Here is a 24,990-nt window from a genome sequence, read left to right on the forward strand (position 1 = left end):
CACTCCATCCCCTAGCCCAACCATTCAGCAAGGCCTGAACCCCATACCCCCTCCCCACCAGGGGCCCAGGGCCTGAGCCCAAATCCCCTCCCCACCAGGGGCCCAGGGCCTGAACCTCAATCCCCTCCCCACCAGGAGTCCAAGTTCCCAGCTAACATCTGGACAGAAGAAAGAGGAAGCAGGGTGGGTGCAGTGGGTCAAATTGTGCTCCCCCCCAAAAAAACCAAAGAGATGTCCATGTCCTCACCCCCAGAACTTTACAATGTGACCTTATTTGGTACAAGGTAAAGGTCTCAAGAGGAAATCATCCTGGATTAGGATGGGCCCCACATCCAATGGGGGCCAGGAGAAGAGAGACACACAGAAGAGAAGCCACGTGAAGCCAAAGGCAAAGACAAGCCAGGGACCACTGAGGTCACCAAAAGCTGGGAGAGGCAAGAGAGACGCTCCCCTGGAGCCTCCGGAAGGAGCACGGCCCTGCCCACACCTTGATTTCGGACCTGTGCCCTCCAGAACTGGGAGAGCATATATTGTGTGGTGTAAGCCCCCCAGTCTGTGGCGCTTTGTCACCCCAGGACAGGAACGCACAGGGAGCGCTGGGGAGCCCGGCGCCCACCTCTAGGCCCTCACTTGGAGGCCCCTCCTTTGCCCGGGTCCTGCCACGGGGCTGTGGCTCTTTGCCCCACTGTCACTGGGAAGAATCGGACGGTTAAACCTGGTTGGGTGCCCTGCGCTCCTGAGGCCTGCCATCCAGCGCTCTGTGACACCACCCACTCCGGGATCACACTGCCTACGTCGCGGTGCACGGGGGTCAGGGCCGCCCTCCCAGGCCAGAGCAGAGCTGATCTGTGAGGACTTCCACCATCTCACAGTTTAAATTGTAAATCACGAGACTAAAAACTTACTTCCCTGCCTCCCCCGAGAGTCCTCCATCACTGGACAAAGGCCGAGGCGGCCAGGGGGCCGCTTACCCTGAGGCTCGCCCTGAGTGATGCCTAAAGGGACCTGCAACCAGAGAATCGCTGCACAAGGCTTCGCCCAGCCCGCCCTCCCCGAACAGCTCAGCCAATTACTCCTTCAGCCAGGACACCGAGCACCCACCTGCCAGAGGGCAGGGGGAGCTAAGGGCATTGTGCCTCCTCTTCCCCAGGAGGCACAGAAAAGGGAGGCTCCCGAAACAAGGGCAAGGCCGCTTCCTCTCTCCAGACAGTTTACGTGGGACGTTCCGCCAGCCCAGGCCTGTGAAGCTTCCACAACACTCTCTGTTCAGCACAGGGGTGTCAGACTCAGAGAAAAGAGGCCCCAGACCCTGGGAGAAGGGGCCTCAGATCTGCAGAGAAGGGGTCCCAGACTCAGAGAAAAGAGGCCCCAGAACCTGGGAGAAGGCGTCCCAGACTCAGCGAAAAGAGGCCCTAGACCCTAGGAGAAGGCATCCCAGACTCAGAGAAAAGAGGCCCCAGAACCTGGGAGAAGGTGTCCCAGACTCAGAGAAAAGAGGCCCCAGAACCTGGGAGAAGGGGTCCTAGATCCAGGGAGAAGGGGTCCTAGACTCAGAGAAGACAGTCCCCACATCCTGGGAGAAGGGGTCCCAGACTCAGAGAAAGGAGGCCCCAGACCCTGGGAGAAGGGGGCCCCAGATCCTGGGAGAAGGGGTCCTAGACTCAGAGAAGACAGTCCCCACATCCTGGGAGAAGGGGTCCCAGACTCAGAGAAAAGAGGCCGCAGACCCTGGGAGAAGAGGTTCCAAATCCAAGCAGATCAGAGGGTAGCGACAACTCCCTTAGAAAGACAGGCTCTTCACATGCCCCCACTGTGCCAGGCCAGGGAATGAAAGCCCCCAGGGCTGACATTAGCAGGCTAGGAGTGGAGCCAGGCACATGGAACAGGGGAAGTGATCTGAGGGGGCTGCTTGGGTTGGCCTTGGAGGGACCCGAGGAGGGGAAAGTGCACGCGGAGGAGGGGGCTGTCACACGGCTGGGTACCCCAGGGCAGGCTCCAATGGTGACGGCATTCCCTTGCACCAGAGAAGGCAGATAAGCAGAGTGTGTCACCTTCCATCCCCCATGCAGACGTCACTAATCCATCTGCACCCCCCAGCAGCCACGCCTAAGTGCCCCTCCCCACCCTGCTCAGCACAGGCAGGCTGGGCGCAGGACTGACTGTGGCACCCACTAGCGAGGCTGAGGGTCAGCCTGTGACCACGGAGCCAAGGGCAGCTTAGGGAAAATGCGGTCCTTTAACGGGGAGTCTGGCTCTCCATCACATGGCTCGGCATCCAGAGGTGGTCCAGGCTCCTCTGATGAGAACCAAGGTTGGGAAGAGCTGGTTATCTGAAGCTGCAGACCCCACAAAAGGTCTGGAATCCCCTCTCTGCTCCAGCCAAGGCTCAGGAGACCTGGAATCAGGGGCACCAAGGGGGTGTGTGCCCGGCCCCTTCCCCGAGCCCCACACTCAGGCTGGCGCAGCAAGGCTCCTTTTACTGCTCAAGGGTCTGCAACAGCTACCCACCCCGCTTCCTGACCCGGAGTCGGGGCTGCCTGGGAGAAAACTGGCCGGGAGGGCATGGCGAGGCCCGGCTGGCTGACCTCTGGTCCCCACAGGACGCACAGCTGCGGTCGGTTTTGTCTCCCATGGCCAATCCCCACACCGGCCAGCTCGGAGGACCGCTCAGCCAGCAGTACCTTGCTCTTTAAGAAATGAGGACAGGGCTTCCCTGGTGGCGTAGTGGTTGAGAGTCCGCCTGCCGATGCAGGGGACACGGGTTTGTGCCCCGGTCTGGGAAGATCCCACATGCCGCAGAGCGACTAAGCCCGTGCACCACAACTACTGAGCCCACGAGCCACAATTACTGAAGCCTGTGCGCCTAGAGCCCATGCTCCACAACAAGAGAAGCCACCGCAGTGAGAGGCCCGCACACCACAACGAAGAGTAGCCCCCGCTCGCTGCAACTAGAGAAAGCCCACGCGCAGCAACAAAGACCCAATGCAGCCAAAAATAAATAAAATTTTAAAAAAAAAAAAAAAAAAAAGAAACGAGAACAAATCACACCCGAGCGGCTTGGGGACGGGCCACTGAGAGCCATGCAGAATCAGCACGCCACGAATCAATGGGTGTGAAGGAGCGTGGAAGGGGTACCCTCAGACGACCCCCACCTCGACTCCTTGTGCAGAGCCCCCGCATCGTCCCCCATCTCCTCCCCCATCTCCTGACAGCTCGGTCCTGGGGCACCCCCTCCTAATAGCCCTCAGTCACCATCACCCCCACGCGGGGGTCCTCATGGAAACCAAAGTTTGGGCAAAGACGCAGCAAAACGAGCCGGCCCAGGGCTGGAGGGTAGGGGACGCCGCCAACCCCAATTCTACCTACCCGGCTCCCCCACCCCTACCCCCGTGTGTGCTTCCCCCCTCCTCGGGCGACCTCTCCTCCGCAGGAAGGTCACGCGGCCCGGTGGCACCCACCCAGCCCCGCCTCCTGAGCACAGCCTGGGAGACCACGCCCACCCGCAAGGCTCCGCCCACGCGCGCCGCGAACAGCCGCATCTCAGGGGCTTTACCCACGAGGAGGAAACTGGAAACACCATTAGGGGTGAGCTCTGCTGCCTCGGTTAATTCCTTGACCGGTTTCTAGAGATGGTTGTTTGATTTGGGGTTTTTGTTTCAACTTCCAGTTTTCTTTCGCTAAAGGTATCTTCCCTGCTTCCCTGTGACCCTGGAGGCTGGACTCTCGCGACGGGTTTTCCCTGCACTTCTGGCACCTTCCTGTCATCCTGAGGTCCTTTCCATCAGCTCTTATTCCTCCAGATCTCAGTTTCACCCGCTTCAGTCAATAATGAGTGTTAACGTGTGCAGCTTTAATGACGGTCACTTTTATTTTGGAGACTGATCATTCCCACCCATAAGAATCCCATGAATTATTTAAAGGTGAGACTACCCATTTCTTGGAGCAATGGCCCTTCGAGGCATTCGAGGGCGACGGGAACACGGCAGGGCCGGGGTGTACCCAGCAGGCTGGCACCCTCCCAAAGCGCACGCAGACCCCCCCTGCACAAACCCCAGGGGGGACACGGGCGAGCGGGGGTCCCTTCTCTCCAGACAAGCACCATCAGGTCCCAGCACCCAGAGGCTCGGTGAAAAGAGCATTTCTTTGCTGAGTATTAATCAACGATCCATCAGTCAGAGACTCGACCCCACAGAAGAGTCAGCAGCTCGGGCTCACCGGCACGGCCAGGACGACCCAGGAGATGCCCCTGGCTGGATCCAAGGACCCATGTGCGGGGAGGGTCGAGGCGCCTGGGTGGGTCAGGACAGCACACCCCCCGCCTTGTGAGGACAGGCTCTTCAAGGGAGGGGCTTTGTCTCAGACATGGCCTCGGAGACACACCCCCGACTCAAGGATACCAGCTGGACAGAGCCTTTGCTCAGGGAGCTCTCAGAGTGGCCGTCCCCGTGGCAGGGGTAAACAGGACAGGCTTTCTAAAAAGGAGGGTGGTGAGCATCCAATCACGGGGGGGCTGGTGTCACCTCTGGAACTTCCATACACCAGGCAGCCCTGAAACACCAGGGTGTACAAATGCCACATCTAGTCACGTGGAAGGCATGGTCAGATGGAAGCCCGGCAGATTTCACATCTCACTGGGAACACTCTGCCCAGGAAACTCCTACACACCCTGATTATAAGGCTCCCAGACCACGCTGACGTCAGAAAAGAAAAAACATGAGAAAATCCCCATCTTGGAGCAGGTGAAAGAAGGTGCGTGGAAAGATACTTGGGGCAGGTGTGGGAATGGGAAAAGCAGATTCGCCCAGCCCAGCCCAGTTCCATCACTAAAACGGGGTGCACACAGTTGAATATAAGGAGAGTTCCTCTGGGTGTAAGCAGACCAGTCAGCCTGAAATATACACGCGTATGAATATACCTGGCACCGCCCACACCGGGCCTGCAGAGGGGAAGAAGCGTGCTTCTGGGGGCACCCCAGGATGCTCCAAGGTCCCTACCCACAGGGTCATCCCCAGGGCCCTGGATAAAGCTGCATCTGTCCACACATTACAGAACCTGGTGACCCCAAGAAACAGAGGAGGGGTGTCCAGGAGAGGACCTCCTCCTCGATCTCTGATTCCCTTGTAGTCAGACAGAGGCTCCCCATCCTCTGACACCCCTGGGCTCCCTGCTGGGTCGGCCCCCACCCAAGCTCTGGCCTTGAGGATGAGACCCCAGACAGCTGGCTCATGTGCGGCAAACGCCACCCGATAAGAAGTCAATGAGGCTGTCACGTTACCCTCCACAGAACCCGCTGTGCGGTCGTTTCCTGATTAAAGCTTTACCGCATCAATGGCAATAAAGCAGTCCTAAAGAAATCCATCCGAGGCAATGCCCTTTTTAAGAAAAACCACTCTTTCGACGGGCAAAAACCACTTAAAAATAACACACAACTATTGCGGGTTTTGAGGCAGTTTCGCTGGGTCTCTGCAAAGGCCATCATGTTACCTGGAGATGAACCATGTGCTGGGGATCCTGCCTGTCCCCAGAGAGCTGGGAAGTTGCACGCCGGCCCCACGCGTCTGGGTGAGAATGTCAGCACTTGTTTGTAACCTTTTGCATAAACTGTGTGCTTCGGAAGGCAAAGCTGGTAGCATGGTGAGAATGGAGTTTGGTACACGGAGGCCAGACCAGCAGGATGATCCCCCCCACACCCCAAGTCCAGCCGGGACATTGATGTGGTCAGTCACACAGACACCGGAAAGGAGGCAGGAAGCTCAAAGCCAAACAGAGAGCACAATGGGGGTGGGGCTGAAACATCCCCCAACTCCGGTCAGGGCAGATCCTGGACCGACCGCTGGGAGAGCCCGGCCTTCCCTGGGCCCTCGGCCAAAGCCGACCCCGAGCCCCGAGGGCCGAATCCGGACAGGCCCCACCACCTACCCACCAGCCCAAGCCCCACATCAGGGCGCCCTCTTCATCATCCCACGTCTGATGGATGGCCAGCCCTGCCCACCCTCCTCCTAGGCCCTGAAGCCCTTGTTTCCCTCCCTGCCCCCAACACTGCATACCCCCCCAGTGCAGGCCCGGTCAGTTTTCCTGCAGGGATGACCACATCCGCCTCCTCCCCAGCCTCCAAGACTTTAGGCCTGCCCTCCGATCCACTCCCAGCACTGCAGCCACAGCAGAACTTTCTGGAGCCAAATCCAGGCACATCGTGTTCTCTCCAACCCCTTCCGGGATTCCTTGGCACCCAAGATGAAGCCACCCACACACCCCGCCTCCTGCAAGGCAGTGGCTCTAAGTCCCTGTCACTTCCCCTAGAGATGACCACTGCTCCCATGGTCCCTCCCTGACCCCGCTCTCCCCCCAGACTTTGGACTCCTCAACGGAGGCACAGAATGTCACCCACCTTTCCCTCACCCTGAGGGCCGATCGCTCACAGGCTCAAAAAATGTCCCCTAAGAGCTAGAAGGCCCAGATGACCTGTGCCAGTTGCAGGAAGAATTGGTGAAATCCAGGTGGTCTCCCTGGAGGAGGTGAGAGGTCTAGCAGACCTTAAAGGAAGAGGGAGCTCCAACAGGTGGTCAGGAAGGAAGACTCTCTAGAAAAGAGGCAGCTGCCCCCCACAAGAATCCAACTACAAGTGACGTGACCACCATTCGACTGATGGGCACAGAAAGGCCCAGGGCCAGGTGTCCTCCACCAAGAGCCCACCTGTGCCCCGGCACGGTCCCGTCACACCACGCAGTGACTCAGATAGAAGCCAGTGCCTGCCGGGTCCCAAAAGTGCACTTCACAGAGATGGCAGTTTCCAAAGTGGATGAGGGGAACCGGCTCACGATCCAGTGCCCACTGGGAGCCACAGCCACACAGCAGCCCATTTTACAGACAAGCCAAGTGAGACTGGGTGCAGGGAGGGTGATGAAGAAGCTCATCCAGGGCACACACGGCCACGTCAGCGGTGGGGCAGGTCTGAGTTCTGGCCCCGCCGGGCTCCTGACCACGACAGGGCGCCCACCCTTCTTCCCCTGAAGGAGGGAACACGGCCAGGACGGTCTGGGTTTAAAAGCCCACGGGCGGGCTGCAGACACGGGGCAGCCTCTCCCTGAGTCCTGGCAACCGCCAAGCCCGCACATCAGCGGGGAAGCCCAGCACCTCCCAGTCTTCAAGGCCCACCGCCAGCCCCTGGCCCGGCCACGACCAAGGATGTTCCTGCTGTCCTCAGGGACCCAAGGGGGCCGGGTACAAAGGCTCCAGCCCCGTGGCCTTGGGTGCCAGATGTGCCTGCACGCGGGCGGCTCTGGCCGGCGAGTCCCTGCTCCTGCAGTAAATTACCTCCCAGGCGCTCTGGTGCAAATCCACAGCTCTGCTCGGCCTGAGCCTGGCTGGCTAACAGATGTTTCATTTAAGCCGCTAAATTACCACAAATACACCCAAAGAGATGACACACCAATTTCTCCCAAGGTTTATTTGCATGAGGAGGGAGTGGTGTGTGAAAATTCTATCTTCCCTTTTTCTTTTTTGAGGAAAAAAAAATTTATTACACACACGAGTTAAGAAAAGAGAGGGGGTGCCAGCACGTGAATTAACGCGGGGAGTGTTCAGACGGATATAAATCCCACATGTCAGGAGCCCGCTGGCGCCCTGCGGGAGAGGATGCTGAGGCCAGGGGAGCGCGGAGGCCACGGGAATGCTGTCTCCATCTCCTACAGGTAAAGGCAGACAAGGCCCTGCTTTCTGAGCCTTGGTTTCCAATGCTGTCAAATGGGTGACAGTGACTCCCACTCCACAGGGCTGCCCTCTGCCTCCAGTCTCGTGACTAATTATGACCATCTCAGCATCGCCAGGTGGCCCTGGGAGCAGCCCAGAGCAGGCACAGCAGGACAGGTGACTCCATCATGCCCAAGGAACATCAGAGAGGGCTGAGCACTCCCGCGCGAGCCACTGTCCCCGCCGGGTCCACCGCCCCCAAGAGGCAGCCCAGGTGCTGGCCTACTCCTCCCCAAGTCACCAGATGGCAACGCGGGAGAAAGGCTGAGGGCCAGAGCCGCTCCACTGGGCAGGGTGAGACACGTCTGGGACACTCTGGTCTCCTGCCCGGGCTGACCATTTCCCACCACCAGCAGGAGGCCCAGACAGGAGGGAGGGGGCAGGATGGGGGCCCCAGAGCTGGTCCAGGGTGTGGCCAAGCCACAGCCACAGGTCTCCTGCATCAACAGAACCCACAGTTCAGCGGCCACCTGCACCACCTGTTTCCTGCCCCATGGCCGGGAGGTGGTGAGGGCTCCCCCCCCCAAGCGGCTAGGGTGGACAGAGCTCTGTGGGCCAAACCCCAGAGCCCTCAGCCGCTTCGAGGAGAGTGGCTTCGGGCCCCAAAACTACCCAGAGGAGGTGGATGGCATCACCCAGACGTATCAGGGATGCAGACAGGCGGAGAGAGGGCACAGCACCGCTGGAAGGCCAAGCCTGGCCTCCCGACTGCAAACTCAGCTCGAGTTTGCTCACACCGCACCTGGCCCCGAACTGAGCCCTCGTGCTCCCGGGAAGCACAGCTGTACGGTCCACTGCAGAGATAAGCCTGACGGTAAACACATACACACACGAGGGCCGTGGAGGTGGGGTTCACAGCCTGGATTTACTGACTCGGTTATTCGCTCCAGACAAGGCACGCGTCCTCCACGGTCCACCCCTCAGCTCCGGCCACGGGAACAACCAGGAAGCGCACTGCCCCCATGTGACCCTTCAACGGGTCATCCCCAAGTGCTCCAGCCTCCCTGCAGTGCTGGGGGCGGCGGGCGGGGACGCTCCAGGAACCTTGCGTCCATCAGCCAACTCAGGGAAACCGAGATGCTCCCAGACACCACAGAAAACCCATGTCGCTCCAGGAAGCAGACGCTGCATCCACACGCTGGTCCCTGGAGATGGTCGCAGCTCCCGGGACGCCCCTCCTTAAGAATTGTTGGAAGAGGGAGCTTGTCAACCAGAACACAGAGACTCATGCAGCCAGGGGCTCGGTGGCTCCCGCCAGGAGGATTCCACAGGCACAGATCCTGCGCCTCCCCTCCAGACACCCAGAGGCGGGCGGCCCTTCAGGGACCTCAGACGCCCCAGAGCCCTCCTCCCTTCCACCCTTGGAGGCACCTGGGGCAGAAATGATGGCCCCATTTTACAGGTGAGCCAACTGAGACCCAGGCACAAAGCAAGTGGCCCAAGATCTCCCGTGCTCCCTGGGCCCATCTTCCCTCATCACCTCCAGGAAGGCACGTGGAAGGCACATGGGTCACAGGAGGTTAGGACAAGTCCCTTCTACATACGGAGCTACAGAGGCCACCACCTGTCGGGTGTCGGGCCCTGCCTGGTCTGGAGCTAGCAGGCCCCGGGCATCATCTCCCTTCAGCCTCACAACCCATCTGTGGAGGAGGAAGCGGTGTCACCCCAAGAAACTCAGAGACAGCAAGAAACTTGCCAAAGTCATACATACATCATCAGGTAATAACGGCCCTCAGGTGCCTGCGAACACCTGGCTCCCTCCCACGCCCCCGGCTGGGGACTGTCACCCGAGCATCCCGGCCTACGACCCAACTCTCCAGGTGCACCAGCCCCCGAGGCCATCAGCAGTGAGCAGCAGTGCAGAAAATCCCCCAGTTCCATTTTACAGGTAGGAAAGAGACCCAGAGAAGCTGACTGGCCTCAGCCCACCGGAGCAGGAAGATGTGCCCAAAGAAACACAATCCAACCATCAGGTAAGGGCCCCAGGCGTCCCATCAAGAGCGGGCCCCTCATCCCCTGGGACCCCAGGGATGGTCCCAGCCCATGGCTGGTGAGACTCACCCAACCCATCAGCGCCCACATCAGTGTGCCCCCTGCAGAGCAAAGCCAATGCAGGACGTCCCCAGTCATTGGGGTGAGCATCAAGTTCCCACTTGGCTTCTGCAGAGAAACGGCAGCCAGGCCAAGAGGACAGGCAATCCAGGAGGAAAATAAGAAAGCAGGAAACGGGTTCAGAGCCAGTGGCTGACCCAGGCCTGGCCTGGCCTGAGATTGGTAAGCCAGGAACGGGGGCTGGGAAGTTGTCAACCTGTTCTAGACCGTCTCCCCTCCCCTCCCCCACCTGCCTGACTCCTACTCCTTGTTCAAGGCTCATCTAAAAGGTTACTTCCTGCAGAAAAGTTCCCTGACTCCGCCTAGCCTGGGGAGCGCCCCACACCACCATAGCGCTGGCTCTCCAACCCACCTGACGTGGAGCCCCGAGCAGTGATGGAGCGCCACGCTCTCCCCACGCCTCCTCCTCCAAAGCCTGTTAAGTCATTCATAACTGTTATCAGAAACCAGCCCTTCACAGTGGTTAAGAATCTGCCTGCCAATGCAGGGGACACGGGTTCGAGCCCTGGTCTGGGAAGATCCCACATGCCGCGGAGCAACTAAGCCCATGTGCCACAACTACTGAGCCTGTGCTCTAGAGCCCGCGAGCCACAGCTGCTGAGCCCGTGTGCCACAAGTACTGAAGCCCGCACGCCTAGAGCCCGTGCTCCAAAACAAGAGAAGCCACCACAATAAGAAGCCCGCGCAGCGCAACCAAGAGTAGCCCCAGCTCGCCGCAACTAGAGAAAGCCTGCACGCAGCAACGAAGACCCAACGCAGCCAAAAATAAATAAATACACAAATCTATTTTTAAAAAAAGAAAAAAAGAAAGAAACCAGCCCCTCCTACTGCCCATACACACAGGGGCCCGGTCCATCTCCAGGCCCCCGGCCAACAGCGACTCAGATGAAAGCTCCCTGGGCTGTTTCCTAGAGCCGAGAGAGGAAAGGTCTCATGTCATCATCTCCCACCCAGGATGAAGAGCCACTCCCCTTTAGCAGCTGCAGGCACCCCGCCGACGTCCCCCAGGGCTCGCCACTCCGGGGCCTGACCCAGCACTGCCCTCTGTGCCCGAGGCTGCTGCCCGGCCCGGGACCCAGGAGCGGTGACAGAAGCCCCGGGTTCCCCTCCCTCGGGCCGTGCCCCTCGAGGACCGTCTTGCCCCCAGTGCTCAGCGTCCACGGCAGGAAGCTGCTGGAGGAGGAGGGCCTCGGCCTCCGTCCCTCCCTCCCTGGCCTCACTGGCTCACCTCCCATCTCAGGGTCTGCTCCCCGGGGCCCAGCCTGAGACCCTTACACTGGGGGGTGGCAGGGGAGTGGGGGGGTAAAATGGGCCGGACGTCGGGCAGAGCCTGCCACTCACACAAGCCTGTTCAACTTTCAGAACAGTGTGGTGAGGACCCTGACTGTCAGCGTCAGCACCTCCAGTTTACAGAGGAAGGAAAGTAAGTTACCCAGCATCACACAACAGATCAATGACAGGCACCAAAGTCCAGGCTCTCACCTCCCTGTCCTGCCTGGAGTGGCCAGAGAAGACCACGCGGGCCTGACTCACCTGCCGGGCGCTGCGGGCCAGCACTTCTAAGAGCCCATGAAAGTGTCTTAGATCGAAGACAATCTTTAAATATTTCGATATTTAAATACACTATTCGTATATTTGCCTTTACACCAATGCAGGCATGAAATGTGACTTGACATTCCTTATGGAGGACGAACACAGGGGCGGGTGTCCCGGCCACTGCGGTCCCAGGCCACAGAACCGCTCGAATTCCTCATGCAATTCTCCCAGTCCCACAAGGGCAGTGCTACTTTTTTACTCCAGTAAAGTGCACATAACGGAGGGACTTCCCTGGCGGTCCAGTGGCTAGGACTCAGTGCTTTCACTGCCATGGCCCGGGTTCAATCCCTGGTCGGGGAAATAAAAATCCCATAAGCTGGGCTTCCCTGGTGGCGCGGTGGTTGAGAATCTGCCTGCTAATGCAGGGGACACGGGTTCGAGCCCTGGTCTGGGAGGATCCCACATGCCGCGGAGCAACTAGGCCCGTGAGCCACAGCTACTGAGCCTGCGCTCTGGAGCCTGTGCTCCGCAACAAGAGAGGCCGCGATAGTGAAAGGCCCGCGCACCGCGATGAAGAGTGGCCCCCGCTTGCCACAACTAGAGAAAGCCCTCGCACAGAAACGAAGACCCAACACAGCAAAAATAAATAAATAAATTACTAAAAACTCCTACCCCCAACATCTTCAAAAAAAAAAAAAAATTTGTTTAAAAAAAAAAAATCCCATAAGCTGCGCGGTGCGGCCCCAAAAAAAGTACACATAACATGAAATTAAGCACATTCCCCATGTTGTGCAACCACCTCCACTATCTAGTTCCAGAACTTTCCATCACCCCTAAGAGACCCCGTACCCGTTAGCAGTTGCTCCCCCCTTTTCCCCCCAACCCCCCGACAGCCACCGACCTGCTTTCTGCCTCTGTGGATTTGCCTGTCCTGGTCACTTCATATAAATGGAATCACGTAACACTTGTCCCTTTGGGTCTGGCTTCTTTCACTCAGCATAACGTTCTCGAGGTTCATCCATGTTGCAGGATGTCAGTGCCGCGTTCCTTTTTATGGCTGATAATATCCCATTGTCTGGATAGACCACATGTTGTTTATCCATCACCCGCTGAGGAAGATACTATTTTTATCCCAGTCCTACAGAGAAGGAAACTGAGGCTCCACGAAGGTCAAGGTCAAGCTCAAGGGCCCACAGTGGTCAGTGGCAAAGCCAGGGCTCCAGCCCTTGGCCCTAACCACACAGACTGCGCCCGGACATCACAAGAGATGGGGGCGTCTGGTCCCTCTGAGCTAGGAACCTCGAGGCCCAGAGGGGAGGGAGGATGCGGCAGGTGGGAGGAGGCCGAGGGAAGCCAGGGAGTCCGTCCATCTGCAGGCCCGGGTCACACCCTGCTGCCTTGCCTCCCGCCTGAAAAAAACAAAACCACTTCAGGCGGAGAGAGACCTCTAGCATCCAGATGGGTGCTCAGAATCCGTATGTGTGAGTAACCCATCGTGTATAGAGGAAAACAGCTCGGATCTGAAAGGTACCTTGTCTCTCACCAAAATGACTATTGGATGTTTCTCTCTCCTGTCCCGGCAGCCAGATACGCTGGGCGAGGCGGGGAGGAAAACACAGATGCCCAGTCTCTGGGGTGGAGGGTAGATTAAGGATGGGAGGAGCTTAAGGGCAAGGGAGGGAGGGTCTCAGGATGTGACTGTCATGAGTGTAAGGGACCAGAACCTTCCACCACCCCAGGGGTACCTGGAGGCAAGGCATGAACAGACTAAACCTCTCCAGCTGCCCCGTGCGCCAGGGACCGGGACCCAGACACCCCTCATGCAGCTGAAAGGTGGGACAGTCCATGCTGCACCCATGACCACTGTCCCAGGGGGCACCTCCCCATTCCTGGAGGGACACGGAGGCGAGGTGCGGAGCCCCGTCTCCCCTACCAGGCCAAACCTGGCAGAAACACTGCCGCCAACCAGAGCCAACCCCGAGGGGAGGAAAGCAAAACGTGGGCCTTGGACTCTGGCGTCAGGAAGGCTGGGGCGAGCCCAGGCCCAGCCTCTCGCAGCTGCGTGGCCCCGGCAGGTGGCTTAGCAACTCCGGGCCTCAGCCGCCAACAGGGCCGTGCTGGCCCCTCGCTGCGGGGCTGGGGTCATCCACGCGCTCAGCACGGTGCCTGCACCCCCCCTCCCCTGACGGCATCCTACGTTTGTGAGACAAATACGACCATCAAGCGAATGTGGATGAAAGCTGCAAATATGTGGACGGTACACTTAGGAGAGAGGCCGGGCAGAGGCAGGGCTGGGGCCGGGGGTGGGGGGGCGGTGAGGCACGTGGAGAAGAGAAACATCCGGAACCCGAGGCCGCCCACCTGCCAGGTGACTCCGGTCCTGGCGACGGCCCCCCAGCACCCCACCCCGCCGCCCTCCACACCCCGGAAGACACCTCTCCTGCCGCAGCCGTGAAGCCCCCAGCAGGGCGGATGCACTTGGCAGGCGGCAGTGGGGCAGCACCTCAGAAAGTTCTCTGACAGCACAAGACAGACAAGTGCCCCCCACTCCGCACACATGACAACCGGGCCTCGGGGGGGACCTGGGAGTGGGCCCCATCCCTGGAAAGGCCTGGAGGCTACCGAGCCCACGGAGGGATGGGAGGCCAGGCGGCCGGCAGCCGGGCCCCCTGCCCGCCTGGACCAGCTCTCACCGGACACCATGTGCGCACGCTGCCTTTGAAACCAAAAGCACAAAACAAAACAAACCGACAGGAGCATTCACGGCCTGAAGTTTAAGTTGGCTTAGGGGGATGAGGAGTAGGTGTGTTAAAAATAAGTGTTTCACGGCTTCCCTGGTGGCTCAGTGGTTGAGAGCCCGCCTGCCAATGCAGGGGACGTGGGTTTGTGCCCCGGTCCGGGAGGATCCCACATGCCACGGAGCAGCTGGGCCTGTGAGCCATGGCCGCTGAGCCTGCACGTCCGGAGCCTGTGCTCCGCAACGGGAGAGGTCACAACAGTGAAAGGCCCGCGTACCGCCAAAAAAATAAATAAATAAAAAATAAGTGTTTTAATCCTTATATAAACTCTGCAGAGACGACAAACAATCCCCACAAAACAGAAATGTCGTGCGTTTCTAGCAACACTTAAGCTTCCAAAGGCAGGGAGCCTCGCTTGGGGGCCACCCCCGTTCCCCCATCCCGGCCAGCAGGCACCCACGGCACGGCCCTGCCCCCTCCGCAGCCGTACATTATTATTCCTGTTTACCATTTGGGTCCAGAAACCAAAACAGTCACAGCAGCCACAGGATGCTGACCGGAGTGCCCCCAGAAAGCGTGGAGCCTCAGAGGACCAAGAATGCGGCCTGAGCAGAGGGTCAGGGGGCCCCTCCTTGGCCCTCCTGGCCAAGCTTGAAGGTTCCCCGGCTGTGTGGGGCAAGGGGCTCATCCCACACACGCGCGGTGCCGGCTCCTGATCCGGCGTTGAAGCAGGTCTGCAGGGCCTGCCACATCTGCGCCCCTGCCCTAACCTCTCTCCGGGGTCAAGCTCAGGGGCAGGTGCTAGGGGAGGGGCATCTACAGGGAAAAGCAGAGCCCCAGGCTTCAAAGGGCCGGGCCGCCCAGGGTGAGGGTGTGGAGGGGTAGGTAACACCCACTGAGCACACATCACCTCCAGATGCTGGGCTGAGAGCTTTGGGTCCCCTCCGTCCGCTCTGTCTTCAGCCAACCCCCAGGAGGTGGCTGTCAGAACCCCTCTTTCACAGCAGAGGAAACAGGGGCCGGGGCAGGGGTGGGGCACAGCACACAGCCGAGAAGTGGCGACCAGGATTTGAACCCGGGTCCGAGAGGGTACAGCGCTGCACCCGTCTCCACCCCAGGGACGAGTCAGCGGCAGCCCCACTGCCCAGCAGCACACGAGGCCAGGCGCAAGGTGGGAAATGGGTCCGGGGCGGGGCGGGGCAGTGCTGCCCCCAGACGGCTCAGCCAGGATGAGCAGCCCAGGACCCCCGGGAGGTGGAGGAGCGGACGCAACGCAGCCATCGGGAACTGGACGGAGGATGTGGACGGGGCGGGAGGAGACAAGGCTGCCACACTCTTCGGCCGAGACTTGAAGCGGGAGCCATAGCTGCTCACAGCCGGACGGCGTGGAGCTGGTCTGGCCCCGTGGCTGGGCCTCGGGCACACAAGGAACCCCCAGAGACTGTGGCCTCGGGCAGCCGCCCCCCACTGGGGGGCTGAACTTCACTTACAGGCCACGCTCTCCGTTCCAGCTCAGAGCTGGGACAGCACCCGAGGGGAGCAGGTGCAGGACGCAGGCTGCAGAGGGGCCCCTCCGGCACCTCCTCGGGGAGCCTGCCTGGGCTTCCTGAGTCCAGCCACCAGCCTTCTGCCCGCTGTCTTTCTCTGCATCTTTCTCTCCATCTTAATTCTTCACGAATCCCTTATTCTGTCTCCCCTCCAGAAGGTCAGACACAGGTCAGGGGTCTCTGCCCAAAGCCCGTAGGCAGATGGGACTTGGAGTAAATGATGGAGTGACCCTCCCCCAGCCGCCTGGGAGCAGGTGAGGGAAAGGCTGAGCCCCCCAGCCTGCTCACCCACGGAGGACCGTGCCAAGGCTGTTCTGCTGGCGAAGGGAGGAGCGAAGCGAAGGGCACTCCAGGCTCCAAGAGACCTGGGCGGCTTGGCGAGAGGCCTCGGCCCCCACACAGCTGTGCGTCCCCAGGCCAGCCTGTCACCTCTCCACTGACGGGGGGCACGGCCACCCAACCCAGTGCCTCACAGGGTCTCCCGAGGCCCAGGGGAGGCGCCCTGGCTGGGCTGCCAGGGAACAAAGTTTCTCAGGACAGGGCATGGCCAGGCAGCAGCGCTCTGCCTTGGGGACACAGTGGGAACCCCCCCACCCCAGCTTCTGCCCCCACAGAGCCCCATCCCTGCAGCAACCACCCATCTCCAACCTTTAGTTACCTAAAGGCGTCCAGTTTTCACCACCAGCTCAAGAGCCACCTCCTCCACGAAGCCCTCTGAGGTCCTCTGCCCCCAGGGATCCAAACATCTGCACCTGCTAAGGACCAGCACCGCCCTGAAGAACGGGACAGCAAGTCCTGCCCCATCCAGCCCAGGAGCTCTTCGGAAGGAAGAGGCAGAGAGAGCGTGTGAGAGCCCTTCGGGCAGGAGTCCCCGGTCACCCTCAGAGGAAGGGTCAGGGCTGCGGTCCACCAACCCTGGGCCCTCCACTCCTGGGCCAAGGATCCTCCATCCTTCCCCTCCCCCCACCCCCCACCTGGGGCCGAGTGGGAGGGGCTTAGGGGCTAGGGAAGGAGGGAGAGGCAAGCCCCGGGCCCTGGCATCCCACGAGGCTCTGCAGCAGCTGGGCCGCCAGAGGCAAGGTGAGGCCAGGTGGACTGGGAAAGGCAGCTGGCCCAAGAGGCAGGAGGCGAGCCGGGGCCAGGGTCCGGCCAGCAGGAGCAAGCCGGCCAGCCTGGCGTGGGGTAGAGGTGCAGTGTTCTGAGACTTAGCGGGCCTGGTGGGAGGCCCAAGCAGGTGGCCACCGTCACCCCCTTTCCAGGCAGGGAGAGTGAGGCTCAGCCAGGCCAGTGACACGTCAGCGCCAGGATTCTCACGGCAGCCGCGTGTGGCCCCCTCCACTGCCATTTCAGGCAGCTCATCGGGCTGAGAGCACAGCCTCAGCCACACGCGCTCCGGGGATGAGAGGAGGTCATCCCCACGGGGCTCAGCACGTTTTCTGGCTCCAGGGAAGCGGTGAGGAAGCTTTGTTCCATGGATCACTTCCTGTCTGAGGAGCCCATGCCAAGGGCTCTGGATACAAACTGAGACGTGACTGCCAAGCGCTATGGGAACGGGGAGGGGGGAGCCCCGGGGACCAGGACGCCTTCGCAGGCCCCGGGAAGGGCTCTGAGCAGACAAGCAGCAGCGAACCAGCCCGCTGCCTGGTTTTACCCAGCCTACAGGCTAAGAAAGGTGTTTACATTTTTAAATGGCTGGGGAGAAAAAGAACAGTATTTCGTGACATGTGGAAAGTATATGCAATTCACGTGTCATTCTCCATGAATACATGTTGGTGCACAGCCCCTCGTTCGCTCACAGATCATCAGCGCTGCCTCGGCATGGTGAGGGCAGAGGTGAGGACCTGCCACAGGACCGTCTGCCCACGGGGCCTGAAATATTTACTGCCTGGCCCTCGACAGAAAACGTCTGCCCACCCCTGCTCTGGGAGGGGGTGGCGGCTGCCGGCTGGGCGCCAGGGGAGAAGCAGTTGGATTCAAGGGGCAGTCGGGAGGGAGGTCCACCTGGCGGGGTCTCAGCGGTAGGGCTGCAGGGCGTCTTCCCAGCAGCGCTGCCCTGTCCTGGGAAGATGTAGCCACAGACGTGGCCTGGACACGGGGACAGGAGGCAGGGGCCGGAGGGCACCGCCCTGCCAGGGAGGCGACATCCTCGGTCATGTGGACCTCATGGCAGCAATGGGCTGAGATGAGGGACCGGGGGGGGGTCACCTTGTACCTACTCACCCTTGTCAGGCCCTGGGACCACGCACAGCGGGGCCCTTATTCCCGGCACGGAGATGCCCCATTTCCAGGGCCCAGACCCCAGACAGATGAGGGTCGCCCCTCACAACAGACTCCCCCCCCAACACAGCATTCTTCGCCGTTTCACCCCGGCAGCCAGGTTTCTGTCATCAGCACACGTGGCACAAACAAACCACGTTCCACCAACGCCAGCCTGCGCCCACCCGTGACCTGGGCAGGTGATGCCCGACCGCCTTCCCTGCCAACTCCAGAGCCAAGCTTCAGACCCTGCCCCACACAGCCCTGCAAGTGACCCTCCGGTCAGCAGGTCAGCGCTAAAGACGAGACCCCTGGTCCACCGGCCTCTGCTCTCCCCTCCCCCATCGCCACCCGCTGCTGCACAAACTGGGTGCCAAACCCTGCCGCCCGGAAATGCTAATATTCGGGCAATCAGCATCTCTCAACCTCTTGTCAGTATCACCCCCCACCTAAGGAGCCTTTCCAGGCATTGTCCTAATCGCCCTCCCCGCATGAAATTTTAATACCACAGATGTACTGTATATCTGTACTGTACTGTCCTTTTCTCTGGGTACATCTGTGCTTGATGCATAAAAAGAATATGATTTCTTCACCCCCACAGATCTGATTTCTGCCCCCTTGGGCATGGATTACATAACATGTATTATTAGAATTAACGTTACATGGTTCTTTTCACTTTTTTAATATGACCACCAGGAATTTTAAGAGACAGATGCAGCTCACACATTTCCTACTTGACAGCACTGATACAGACAGAAGTACAAATGTGAACAGGTGCAGCACACGGACAGGGACACACACGCCTGTGTTAACTCAGAGGTGCACACTGCCCAGGCCTCAGCGCTGACACACCCCAGCACAGGTGCGCCCGCACCCAGATCCTGGTTTCTACATATGCCTCTGCACTGCGGACCCAGAGCTCCTTCCACAAACGGCTGATTCCGGAGCCAGACAAAACAAAATACAAGATGAGCTCAGATATCTTGTGCCAGGAAGGAGATAGAGCTCACCAAATGATGGGAACGTGTCAAAAAGACACGCGTAAGCAGCTTGAAGCAGTTGCCGCTGGTCAAACCAGAGACCATCTGAGTGTCAAAATAAAGAGTGACGGTAACAGGTGAGAATCCGTGGGACAGAACAGGAAACCACAATCCACAGGGGTAGACAGAGAGAGGAAGGAAAGGAAAAGAGGAAGAGAAGAAAGAGGGAGGGAGGGAGGGAGGACTGATCCTGTCGCTGTCTCAAAGCACCTTCTCAAGAATATCCGTGACCTACAAGGGGGATCGGAGGACCTTGGCGGCGGAGCCGTCGGCCAACAGCGCCGGCGTCAAGTGATGAAAGCCAACACCCCCAGCAAGGGGACACTTGGAAACCACGTGCCACCTGCTAGACAGGATGCCAGGAGAAGGCAACAGCGTGGTCACTCCACCCGCTCCAGGTGCAAAGCCTGAATCCAGCGCGAGGAAACGGCAGATGAACCCAAAGGGAGGGACATTCTGCAACAAAAGGGGCCTGTCACCTTCAAAAGCATCCAGGTCGGCAAAATCAAGGTGAGGCGGAGGGGCCGTCCCAGCCCCCAGGTGGACCATTTGCTGAAATGGGCATTTGTGGAGACACGCGCTGAAGCTCGAGTGGATTCCAAGGCCATCCCCGCTGTTTTCCGGGTTTAGGTGGCTGCTCTGTGGCTGCAGAGGGGACCTTCTTCTGTAGGAAACATGTGAGGGTGCAGGGCACCAACGTACTCTCAAGTGTCAAGATATGTTCACACTTAAAACGAAACCTGGGGCTTCCCTGGTGGCGCAGTGGTTAAGAATCCACCTGCCAGTGCAGGGGACACGGGTTTGAGCCCTGGTCCGGGAAGATCCCACATGCCACGGAGCAACTAAGCCCGTGTGCCACAACTACTGAGCCTGCACTCTAGAGCCCGTGAGCCACAACTATTGAGCCCGTGTGCCACAACTACTGAAGCCCGCGTGCCTGGAGGCTGTGCTCCGTAACAAGAGAAGCCACCGCAATGAGCAGCCCTCGACAACTACAGAAAGCCCGCTCACAGCCACGGAAGACTCAAAGCAGCCAATAAATAAATAAATAAAATCTAAAAAACAAAACAAAACCTGACTTGAAAAGAAAAGGCGCCCTAGTTTCTGCTGGAATCGGCCTCCGTGTCCCTGCTCCCCGGCAGCCCGGGTATCACACCACTTGGCCTCGGGAACCACATCCCCCTGCCTGCACTTGGGAGCTCTCAGGACACTTAAAGGCCACTTCCTCATCCACAGGCACCTCAACAACCTGCTGTGTGTCCTGCTCACCTGAAAGCATCTCGGAGCAGGGACTGGGCCCTTGCCTGGCAGCGCAGGGGCTTGGCAATTATTCCTCAAAGGAAGGACCGGAATAACACAGCAGAAAGGGAGGCCCAGCGCGGCAGGACCCGGAGACCCCTTGGGAGGGCTCACACCAGTCCGGAAGGGGAGGGATTCACTGTCCTGAGTTCAGGACAGTGAGCAACGAGTGTGGCTCCGAGGGATGCTTGTTTACTAAAGCAAAGTGTGGAAAACGCAGGGTTAGAGGTCATACCCGGTACACGGCGGGGTGGGTCAAGGACCAGGCTTGCAACGCTTCAGGATGGGAGAAGAGTGAAATCAGAGGAGGCTTCCTAGAGGAGGCAGCCACTAGACTAGCTCCTATAGGAAGAACCAGGACAAAAGGAGGGGTAGTCTTCCAGCATGGGCCCGCACACGATGGACGCTGATGGAAAAGGCTTAGGGGAGGGGGGCGCAGGCTGGAACGTCGGCACGAGGCAGGGACGGGAAAGACTTGAAGCTGGAGGTGTGGGCATGGGGGAGCTCTCTCTGCCGTGTCCCTGCAGACGGGCTTCCCAGCCTTGTTCTACGGAGAGGAGGCCTGCCAGGGTGGAGGGCAAGAGGCTGGGCGGGTGGTGCCCTAAAGAGTCAGACTTTAGACCAAACGCAAGGGCCGTCTGCTGGCATCAGCAACCTCAGGAGCTCATAACTGAAGCTGTTCCAGACACACGCGGTCTCTTATTAGGATCAGCATATTTGGTCATAGCTAATTACTTTAATTAAACCCAACGTGGCTGCCAGGCATTTTGGATAAAAAAAATAAAGCACACCCGACCAGATCCAGAAGGGCTGGACAAGGGGCAACTTGGATCTGCCCGTGAACACTTCCTAGTACCTGGCTCTGTACACAGCAGATGCTCAGTAAGTGCACGTGGCTATTATGCGCCTTTGGGGCCAATAACCCAGCTGAGATCCACGCAAACGAGAGGGGCACTCGAAGTGCGATACTTGGAAAACAGGATGTCACCTGTCACAGGAGAAGCCAGAGCAGCATTCTGGAACGAGGGGACGTCAGGCAGCCCTCTGAGCTGGACGGTTCCACGTAAGGGCACACGTACGGGCACACGGTGACAGCAGGAAGATGGAAGGGCCCTGCCCACTTGCCGGCAAAGGATCCAGATCCCCCAGGAAATAGGCACGCACTCCCCACCCCATCCATCCCATGGAAACAGACACACACCGTGAACAACCTGAGAAGCGGGCCAGGAGCATCCATCAGAAAATCAGCAAGACAGCAGAGGGAAAGCTTCTGAAGTCAGGATTTGTTTAAACAGTCCTGGAAGGGAGACCTAAGTCCAGGTTTTAGTTTGACCACTTACTACCTGTGTAATGTGGGGTAAGTCACTTGACCTCTCTGAGCTGTAGCTGTCTCATTCATGAAGCAGGAGTGACATATGCCTCCGAGGATCATGACTAGCTCAGGGCAGGGTGGGTAAGAAAAGGCAGCTGTGATTTTTCTTGTGATGCCCCCACCATGGACCAAGAGGACCACGTCCTCTTCCCTCCTCCATTGGAGGGAAGTTCCCTAGACAGCAAAGAACAGCCACGCAGACAGACCACCATGTTCCTCTCCCAAACCCTGCACAGCTATACATGGTCAAGGGAATTGTTTCTTTAATCGTGAGTACACAGATGGGGCCGTCCGCCTTAACCCAGCCATCCCTGTGCCAGCAAGAGACATACAAAGATGGGTGTGACCAGCCCCACCCTCCGTGAGAGGACAGGCAGGGGAGACCAGCCCTCAGCCACAAGGGGCCACACCTGCCCAGATAAGATCTCTAACGTTCATTCAGCGTGGCAACCTGGCTATGAGGCAGCCACTAGTACTGTCCTCATTACATAGACTGGGAAACTGAGGCCCCCAAAGCGGTCACTACAGGGAGGTGACAGTGCCAGGTTTCAATAAGAGCACATGGCCATGAAGACACAGACACTCGCCCATCAGGGTCTCCCTACCGTCCAGCCCCTCGACACCCCTTCACCCGGGCTGGAGCAGGGGGGCTCAAGGAGACTGTGCCGTGTCAGCGTTGCTGGCCCAAGGATGGCTCCAGGGACCCCAGGAAGCGCAGGGGCTGAGCCAGGCCACCTACCACAGCCAGCGCGCCCTCTCCTCCATCCTGGCCAAACACGGCTGGGAGGGGCAGCTCCAGGACCCAGCCAACACCCTCCAGCCACCCCCGGACGTGCCCTGGGCCCCAGCCTCTCTGCCAGTCAGCCAGGAGCCAGCAAGCCTGGGCAGCCAAAGGCAGACAGACACTCCCGCTCAAGGCCTAGCTCTGCCCTCAGCAGCTCCAATACCCTCAGTTCCCCCAGCTGTAAAATGGGGTAAGTACGTCCCAGCCCCCAGGGGGGTGAGGGCAGAGGAGAGGACTGGATCTGAGGGCACCCGGCGCCGGGACCTTGGGCTTCTTAGCACTGAGAGGGCCCCGGATGGTTCTGGCTTCAGAGGGGCCTGGGGACCAGATGGCAGGCCAGGGCTCCCTCCCTGGGCCGTCCGCCTCCGTGGAGTGGGAGGGTGGCCCCCTGCCCCCGTCCCCTCAAGACTCTTCTTGGTCAGCGGCCACCCCCATCCTCCCTGAAGGGGGGGATGCCTCCATCTCCTTGGAAATGCGGTCACAGCCAAAGGGCAGAGGCCACGCAGTCCAGCCTGGAAAAGCAGTGACTCACTCCGTCCCCCCTCCCCCCAGCCCGTTTCAGCTGTCACACTGGCTTGGGAAGGCCAGAGGGTCACAGAAGAAGGGGCTGTGGGGTAAGCAGGAAGGTTGCTCCCGGGCAGTGCTGGCCAGACCTGGGGTGGCCCTTGGCCCCGCTGGGCACCCAGGGCCCCTTCAAAGGTGCTGGGGTGGGGGTCGTGGAACCCGGGTGGGGGGGGGCAGGACAGCAGCCTCCACTCTGCTTAAGTCTTAGCCAAGTTCCCTCTAAGGGGCTAAGAAAGGCAGCGCCTGCCAGCCAAGCAGACATTTTCCTGCCTGCCCGGCAGCCACATGCGCCTCGGCCGCGACAAAGGCCACACTTGAGGGTACAGGGGAAGCATGTTCCCACCAAGTCGCGCGACCCTGGGGGCCTGGCGCTGCTTGCCCCCCGCCAAAGGGTTCGGGAGGAGGCTGAGGCCGGCGAGGGGGCGGTGCCCCCAGCCCAGCCGCTCCCTTGCCGACCAGGGATCCCGGCTCCCCGCCCCGCCGGGCCCCTCCCGCCGCGCCCCGAGCCCCTGTCTTCCAGGGCGTCCAGCCACCAGGCGCGAAGCCAGGGACCCTACGCCTGACGAGGTCACCGGCGCGGCGGGATCCTGGGGTCGGCGGCGGGGCGGGGGGCGGGGGGGGGCACTCGCTGCTTTCCGGGGCCCAGGCCCGGGAGAGGGGGCGGCAGTGGTGAGCGCCCCGCCGGTGTTCGAGCTCCCCTCACCCCGGGAGGCGCAGGCCCAGCAGCGGGTGCTCCCAGGCAGTGCCCGGAGGCGGCGGAGGCGCACCCCAGGCTTGGGGGACTTTGCCAACTTCGTGCCTCCCGGGGTCGCCCCTCGGAGGAGCCGGTTCCGAGGGCCGGGGCGCGCCGCCTCTCCGCTCACCGTCCCGCCGCCTGCCGACGTCCACGAGCCCGTCGCTCCGACCGGGGTCCCGGGACCGCAAACCAGGGCCCCTCCCGGCGCGCCCGGACCCTCACCTGGGACATCTGCGGCCGGAAGTTGACGTCCTTGAGGTCGATGGAGCCGGGGGAGAGGTTGTGCAGCAGCTGGCACAGGAGGACGCCGTCGCGCAGCGCCTGGGCCAGGTCGAAGACCACGGCCGAGGGCCACACGACCCGGTGGTTGGGCGGCAGGACCTTGCAGTCGATGAGCCAGCGGCCGCACTGCCGCCACTGCTCCATGGCGCCCGCGGCGCCCACCCGCCCGCCGATCGCTGGGCCGGCCGTCTCAGGGCAGCGCTCCGGCCGAAGTGCAGCGGCCGCGGGGCATCCCGCCCGCCCGCGCGGGGCTCGGCGGCCGGGGCGGGGCTTCGCGCGGGCGGCCCCGGGTCTCCGCTGCGCCGCCGCGCGTCCCCTCCTCTTCCTCCTCCGGCTCCTAGCGCGCCGCAGCTCCCGCCCACGTGCGCTCGTGGGGCAGCCGCCGGGCAGCGCGCCGGACCCCCGTTTCACACACACAAGTCCCCCCGGGCCCCGGGCCGGGCTCCTCGCAGCCCGCCGCCGCAGCGCCCCGCGATCCGCCCCGCCGGGCGCCGCATTCTGCGCTCGGGGCGCCCCGCGGCCGCCGAAGCTTCTGCCCCGCCCGAGACAAAGGCCCGGCGGGTCGCCTGCTCCGCGCGTCCGGGGCCTGGGCCGCCCTCGCCGCCGCCGCCGCTTTGTTCGCCCCGCCTTCGCGCTCAGCGCTCCACGCCCGGGGCTCCGACTCCGCAGCTCCGCCGCTCCAGGGCGCGGGGGGCGCGGGGGCGCGGCCACTGGAGGGGTGGGGGCGGGGCCGGCGCGCTCGCCTGGCACCGCCCCCGCCCGCCCGCCCCCCCACTTCCTGCCCGGCTGCCGCTCACGAAAGTTGCAGAGGGCGGGGGTTGCGGCGCGGCCAGAGCCTGGGGTCCGCCGACTTCTGCGAGGGGCACCAAGATTTTGAGGAAGCTCTGCGCCCGGGGCGCGCGACCTCGCCTGTGGAGTGATGGCCGGTCGTTGTCTCTGCGTCTCTCCTGCGTTTCAGGAGGAGCTCAGGAGGTG

At 60.8% G+C, this 24,990-nt stretch overlaps 1 protein-coding gene across 5 annotated transcripts in view; it reads right to left on the reverse strand.

Moving 5' to 3' along the window:
• Positions 1 to 24,690, reverse strand: part of VAV2 (vav guanine nucleotide exchange factor 2) — a 176,184-nt gene extending 151,494 nt beyond the window's left edge. For all 5 annotated transcript variants that reach the window (XM_082614300.1, XM_082614301.1, XM_082614299.1 and 2 more), the window contains exon 1: positions 23,956 to 24,690. In XM_082614300.1, the coding sequence (XP_082470426.1) occupies positions 23,956 to 24,159 (204 nt within the window). In that variant the 5' untranslated portion in view covers positions 24,160 to 24,690. The remainder of the gene's footprint in view (positions 1 to 23,955) is intronic.
• Positions 24,691 to 24,990: the final 300 nt, after the last annotated feature.

Source organism: Mesoplodon mirus (genome assembly GCF_964341445.2).
Source record: "Mesoplodon mirus genome assembly, chromosome: 1".
NCBI classification, from domain to species: Eukaryota; Metazoa; Chordata; class Mammalia; order Artiodactyla; family Ziphiidae; genus Mesoplodon; species Mesoplodon mirus.